Consider the following 7,027-nt stretch of genomic DNA (forward strand, 5'->3'; position numbering starts at 1 on the left):
TTGTTAATTCAGTGAAGTCCACACAGGCAGTCTGTGAAGACAAACAAGTCTACATCTAGTTGTTTGAAACTACCCACTTTTTGTGTTGACAGCACAAACTATGAATTTACACTAGGTGGGTTATAAGAAGTGTCTGCCGCCTTTGTCTTTAAGATTCCTTTTTTGATGGAAGACACTGGATGTCTTTTATGTGGGACCTTTCTGATAGATGTCAACTGCTGAAGTGGATTTTATATGTTTACTAACCCTGTTTCAGGCTCATGAATATGCATATTCTTAAAATAAAGAATGTTAGAAAATAAATAAATAAAATAAATCCTAGCAGATTTTCTGTGCAGCTCTCTATCCCAGTAGTATGTTGATTGTATGTGGTAAAGGGATAAATCTGCCCCACTGTGCCAGTAACAGCCAGGTTATCTCTTTCCCATTTGTTTTTGGAAACTTTACACCAGTGCTTCTCAATTCCCGTCCTCACGTCCCCCTGCTCTGCATGTTTTAGATGTGCCTCTATTCCAGAACAGCTGATTCAAATGATTGCATGACCGTCAAGTACTCCAGAAGCCTGTTAATCACCAAAATATTCAATCCAGGTGTGTGGCAGAAGGGAAACACCTAAAACATGCAGGGCAGGGGGGCTTGAGGACCGGAATTCAGGAACACTGCTTTACACAAAGATTAAGCAAGTCATGACTGCTGGCTGGAAAAAGACTATCAGCAGCAGAGCACCGCCGTACAGTTTGGTCTCTCGGGTTTCACCAGGACCAACAGGCCATAAAATCTTCCTAAAAACAGCCATGTGAAGCTTGTTCGTGTTCGAGTAGAAGCTGTGCACTGTGCTCTAAGAACATTATCCCCCTTTAATCCACTTTGCCTTCTGCTGCGTGCAGGTGGACAGACGGCCAGATGGAGCTGGGTGGCACAAACGCCAGCCTCCACGCTTAATTGCAACAAACTATTTATCTCGGAGACAAAGTCAACTAATTCACTAAGAGTTGACGGTGCATTTCATCTTTTTGTTGCCGTCTACTCCTTTTCATGCTCTGTGGTTAGGTGCCACTCTTTGCTTTGCTATGGAGGACCAGGACATAAGGCAGCAGAAGCTGGACAACCAGGTAAACACAGGCTGATTATTTGTGCAGTAAACAGGACGAATCTGTGATTGGCTGCACTAACATAACTCCTTTGTTTTTCTAGAGTGATCTCGTTCTAGATTTAGAGAAATTGAGAAGCTCTGATCATGTGTTTTTTTTTTTTTTTGACGTTATCTTTGTATTTTCTCTGCATGGAAAGACTTTGCGCTTGTCATTTGAACTTAATATTCCTGTGGGATCATTAAATTGTGTTTTGTTGCAACATATAACTTTACAATTAATTAAGAATTGATCTCTCGAGACTAGAGTGTCATTGGGTCATGGGTGTACGAGCCACCTGCTGGTTAGGCATCTGATCAAGGTTTACTTGTTCTCCAAAGCACGACGGTGTCTTTGAAGAACAAAATAAATGTAAAATTCAGTTTTGTCGTTTAATGCTGCATCAGCATTAAACGACTATAATGACTATTATGGGTGTTGAGAACAATAATTATAGGTAAACTTATATATTGATATTCCCCCTGATTATACACACCAATGAAATGAATGCACATGATATGCGTCTTTGTAAACCTCTGACTGGTTCAACATTGTGGTATCCACATTGTAGTAAATTATTAAAAATAATTTGTGCACTTCTGCACTTTAACGTCAATGTTGGTTGACGTTAAAGTGTAAATGCGATGATGTAATGCATCATTTTCTTCTTCTTTCTTTCTTTCTTTCTTTTATTTTGTCATTCAAAGGCAAAGAAAATTTGTCCAATTATTTCAATCACTTGTTCGGCATTTTTGATCTCCCACCCTAGCGAGCTCTTTTGATGAAGAAGCAGCAGAAGAAGAGAGCAGACGCTCAGATGGTGGTGGCCAATAGAGACGCTCGCCAAAAGAATCGAAAGCACAAGACGGTCAGCTCAGAAGAGACGCCTCTGCTGATCTCTCAGTCCCTGAGCAGCACGTCTCTGAGTGGTCAGTATTTGAACAGGGTCCTGTTGTTTGCGAACAACGATCCACTCGTCATCGTTTCCAGGGGTGTAATTAATGAATTTTAAAACCAAGAAAATAACGTGAAAGCTCAAATTTATTGTGGGTCTTGTCACATCTGGTGGCTGCCTGCTGCTGAGAGCATATAGGTTATGCGCTTTTATGCTGATCTTGTTATGAATAAAGTAACCTGACATTAAGTTTGTGGAATGATAATCACCTCAGCCCTTGCAATCCGTAAAAGTCCTCTCCATGCCAGGAAATTAACTAATTTAGACGAGCTTTGTCATTTACCAGCTACCAAAAAGACTGATCATAATTCCAGGCAGAATTAAGCCAGTGGCTTTTGATGCTTATATATATATATATAACAGTTTCTCTGAAACTTACTAAAGAGCATTAATCCAAATATTAGTAGAGGGTGCATGCATATATTTGAGCCAGTATGATCATTGCATTTACAGTGTGTTCTGTTGATGTTTGTTTCCTGGAGATCAAGTGGAGCATGCCCATGACAACCCCTTGGACGAGATCACACTGGGCGAGGGTGACGTGAACGTGAGTTCAGAACCGGACGAAACGCCTCCAGAGAAGCCCGTCACTCCCAAAACGATGGACTTAGAGGTTGACCGAGAGCCTGAGGTAAATGGTAAAGAAGAGAACGTAGCCCCCGAGGAGGTAAAAAAGACCAAAAAGAAAGATGTGAAAAAAGACAAAACCAAACGTAAGACTTTGTTTTTTTTTTTTTAACTGAGACTGTACAAAGTTGAGATTTTATGCATTTTTATGAAAATCATAGAGACGTTTGCCACATTTAATCATTTACCAGAAGCTTTCTGGTTCTTTAGGAGTGGAAGAGACAGAAGAGGAACTAGAAAAGGAGAAGAAAGAGAAAAAGGCAAAGAAAAAAGACAAAGTGAAGGAATCTGTCGACACGCAGAAGAGCAAACAAGAACGTAAAAGTAATGTTGAGAAACGAGCGCGTTCATGCTATCCGTTCTGTGACCGTAACGCTTTAAGTCAAGCTTTTGTGTCATCCTGCTGGGTTTCTTTAAGACGTAAGCAAACATTTCTTTTGCAGAGAAGCATTTGAAGGAGGATTCAACCCCTGAGACCAAACCAGAGGTGAAGGATGATGCTCTAAAGGATAAACGCAACGAGAGCGACAAAGACGATCCTCAGGAGCCCGAGACTCCTTCGCCCATGAAGAAGAAAACTCTGGATACGTGTGAGTGATTATGTGATCTAATTTGCTGTGCAATCTGCAGCTCTGTTGAGCTAATGAAGACAAGTTTTTCACATTATAATTCGCAGCCAGGTGTCAAATAAGCGACGAGAGCAAAGATGAGGAAATCCAAGAAGAATCTGAGCGGAAGAAGGAGAAAAAGTCAAAGAAAGCAGAGAAAACTCCTTCCACTCTGGCGTCGTACAACTCCAACTGTAGGGAGACGTCATCCTCAGGCAGTGAACATAACGAAAGGGTCAGGCTTTAAAAGTATTTTTTAAAGTGAATATTGAAAAAAAAAAAACATTATCTGTGGAATTAAATTGCATCCCATTTCAGGTGACTTCTCCGATGTCCGTGGAGGACCTTGAGAATTTTGCCCTCCGTCCCGCTCCAAGAGACGTGACCATCCAGTGTAGGGTCACCAGGGACAGGAGAGGCATGGAGAAGGGCATCTACCCAACTTACTACCTCCACATGGAGAAAGAGGACGGCAAGAGGGTGAACATTTTTCCTTGTGGAAAATCTTTCTCAAAAAATGCAAAAACAAGTTAAATGAATTGCATTTAACTTTAGAAACAGACTGTAATCTATTGCTCTACTGTTTCACCTTAAAGGTGTTTCTGATGGCGGGCAGGAAACGAAAAAAGTGCAAAACGTCCAACTATCTCATCTCCATCGACCCGACAAATCTAACCAGAGATGCAAACTGCTACATCGGAAAACTAAGGTACAGTCTAACGTTTTCTGCTTACTGTAAGAAAGGTTTTCCTCAAATCATATTGGAAGTTGGAGCTGTTTTATCACCTCAGCTTTGCATGATTACAACTTTTAGTACCGACAAGCAACTTTGAGACATTGCACGATAATAAAAAGAAAGCACGCCCTCTCGTAAGGTATAAATTACTTTGTCTGCACCAGGTTTGCATAATCTAAGTGTGCAAAGCACATACCACAGATTCCACAGTTTTGAGCGGTGTACCTCAAGTATTCTGGACACTTACAAAATACCTTGTGAAACCCTGACGTTTACAGAAGGTGAAGGATTTCATATTAAACTTACTTAGTGCATCTGTCTTTAGTTGTTTGTTTCCTCAACAAAGCAATTGAAAACCAATGATGGCTTTTACCGTGTGTAGTGTTTACCGTAGAAAGTACTCCTGCTTCGGTGCTTTATTGTGTCGCTATGTCTATTTCCTCGATGAAACTGAAACTAAACAATTGCTGCAATTATCTCTTTTCACGTCTTTGTTGTATAAAAGCAACACTTGGGTTGGTGTGTCTGTGTTTAGCTGTATTTAATTCCTGCTATTTAACGGGGTGAGAGGTTATTCCTCTTCAGTCTTCATGATGAAGTAGCTGCTTGTGAACCGGTCATGTGCCTTGAGAATTGCCTCAAAATGACATTGGTAGACAAATAAATTGAGTTAAACAGGACTTCCATGACTTTACTTTTTCCTCTTGGTCTTTTTTTGTTGTTGTTGTTTTCCCCCAGAGTCATGGTTCTTCTTTCATCCGTTCTTAAATGACCGAAAATGTATTTGATTTGTTCTTTAAACAAAAGAACAAATGGCAATGTCACGATACCACAAAAGTTATTGATATTCTACAATTTTAAAGACATGCAATGTGCAACCTATTTATTGTTAGATCCATTTGGTTACGTTACTACAAACAAACAAAACATGACACAAATGTCCAAAATCCCAAATCTAGTGCTGCATAGTCCTCAAACCCAATGGCGACACATTTTTACAATGTCGATCTTTTAAATTTGAAACCTCAGTGTTCTTTTGCACACATGTTGTGGTATTGCTTTTAAGAGTTTAACTCTCATTTGCTTCAGGTCCAATGTTCTGGGAACAAAGTTTACGGTCTATGATGGAGGTGAAAACCCAGAGAAAAAACCTTTCATTAAAGAGAGTGAGTCAGTGCGGCAAGAACTGGCAGCCATATGCTATGTGAGTCCCAAACATGCATACACACACACTGCCTCGCACAACATAACAAGCGGTAAAACCTAGAAGACACACAAATTATTCTTTTCCAGGAGACAAACGTTCTGGGTTTCAAGGGTCCGAGGAAAATGACAGTGATCATCCCTGGCATGCTGGAGAATGATGAAAGAGTGTCCATTTGCCCCAAAAATGTAAGTCTTTGTTTTAAAAGAAAAAAGACAAATGATGTTCAGAATCGGTCATGAAGTTGGTTAAGAGTCAAATATTTCAGCCGAGGTGACAGTCACGTTTATTTCAGGAGCTCGAGACTCTGCTGGTGCGCCACTCGAATGGAAATACGGACAAGCTGGTCACTTTGGTGAACAAATCCCCAACCTGGAATGAGCAGACTCAGTCGTACGTGCTGAACTTCCACGGACGTGTAACGCAAGCCTCCGTGAAAAACTTCCAGATCATCCACCCAGACAACGGTAAAATAACCACATTTCTCTCACGACTGACAAACCCGTTGATGTGTTTCGCCTGAGCTCTTCAAACGCCGTTTTTATGTCTCTTCCAGAGGATTACATTGTGATGCAATTTGGTCGTGTGGCAGAGGACGTTTTCTCCATGGATTATAGTTTTCCTATGTGTGCCCTTCAAGCCTTTGCCATCACTCTGTCATCCTTTGATGGCAAACTGGCATGTGAATGACCACACCCAAAGTGCTTAACAAGATGTGTAAACATCACAAAAAATGTGCTAGTTAAAACTGAAGCTACACCCATTATTTAACGCGGGACCATGTTTGATTATATCTGCTACGCACACAACTTGAAACGTACCACAAATGTGACAGAAGAGTTGTTTTATAGGTCCTATGATTTTCTTTTTTTATTTTTATTTTAATTGAAATACAAGGCAATATTACATAGCTTTCCTTTCATACTTTCAAAATGTGTATGTGATTCGTGCAATTAAACTATTGTGCTATTTAATGAGAAATCTGAAGTATTAAAAGAAAAGATTGAGTATTAAGATTTACCATTTATTTTTTTAAAAGCAGTAATATAACACACATTTGTTTGCCATAACCACTGACTGTTTCATTTTATAATAAAGTTCGTGATCTTTACATGTGCACTGTTTTTTTTTTCCTCAGGCAGGGAAGGTCTACCTAAAAATCATCCTTTACACATGCAATCCCCTCAGGATGTGGCACGTCACATCTTTTATTGTTTTGAGGGACAGGCGCAAAATGTCGTCTTCAATATTTCAGTTTTAGTCCAAATGATTTGGATCTTTTATAGGTCATGAATCTCCAGGTGGTGGCCAAAACTTTCTGTATAAAATCAAGCTAAATTTAGACTTCATGTAACTAAGACTTGATGTTCAGAGTTGCTCTCCATTCAAATCTGCCTGATTTTAAGCTAGTTAGCTAAGAATAAAGGGTACAAATGTCAGGTTTGTACCCTGACAAATGCACAAACTCACTGTTTGTACCAGACAAACTTAGTGACAGACTAAACATACAATCATCTCAACTTATCAAAACAAAACAGAATCAACTCTACATTTTCTGCTTTTCCCTCCTCCTGCACCAGGAGGGGGTGGAGCTTCCCCTGAGATGGGTGGAGCTTGTAGCATCTGCAGTTCCTCCTGTGCATCATGTCATTGTCTTTCACTTCCTGTGTTCTACATTACGTCAACGGACACCGATTAGCCAATACTAGCCACTAAGCTAGTACCGTATTTTCCACACTATAAGGCGCACCTTCAATGAATGGCCTA

General features: G+C 40.2%; 1 protein-coding gene across 1 annotated transcript; it reads left to right on the forward strand.

Moving 5' to 3' along the window:
- The first annotated feature begins 999 nt into the window (after window positions 1-999).
- LOC106959854 (tubby protein homolog) lies at window positions 1,000-6,371 on the forward strand. The gene is made up of 12 exons (XM_015052676.1): window positions 1,000-1,112; window positions 1,900-2,059; window positions 2,568-2,798; window positions 2,923-3,036; window positions 3,156-3,302; window positions 3,389-3,555; window positions 3,639-3,800; window positions 3,917-4,029; window positions 5,146-5,260; window positions 5,350-5,448; window positions 5,556-5,727; window positions 5,817-6,371. The coding sequence occupies exons 1-12, from the start codon at window positions 1,071-1,073 to the stop codon at window positions 5,948-5,950; spliced, it is 1,656 nt and encodes a 551-aa protein (XP_014908162.1). The 5' UTR covers window positions 1,000-1,070; the 3' UTR covers window positions 5,951-6,371.
- The last annotated feature ends 656 nt before the right edge of the window (window positions 6,372-7,027 follow it).

The sequence above is a fragment of the Poecilia latipinna genome, unplaced genomic scaffold (genome assembly GCF_001443285.1).
Source record: "Poecilia latipinna isolate Pla-1442-1.1 unplaced genomic scaffold, P_latipinna-1.0 Scaffold1125, whole genome shotgun sequence".
In the NCBI taxonomy this organism is placed as follows: domain Eukaryota; kingdom Metazoa; phylum Chordata; class Actinopteri; order Cyprinodontiformes; family Poeciliidae; genus Poecilia; species Poecilia latipinna.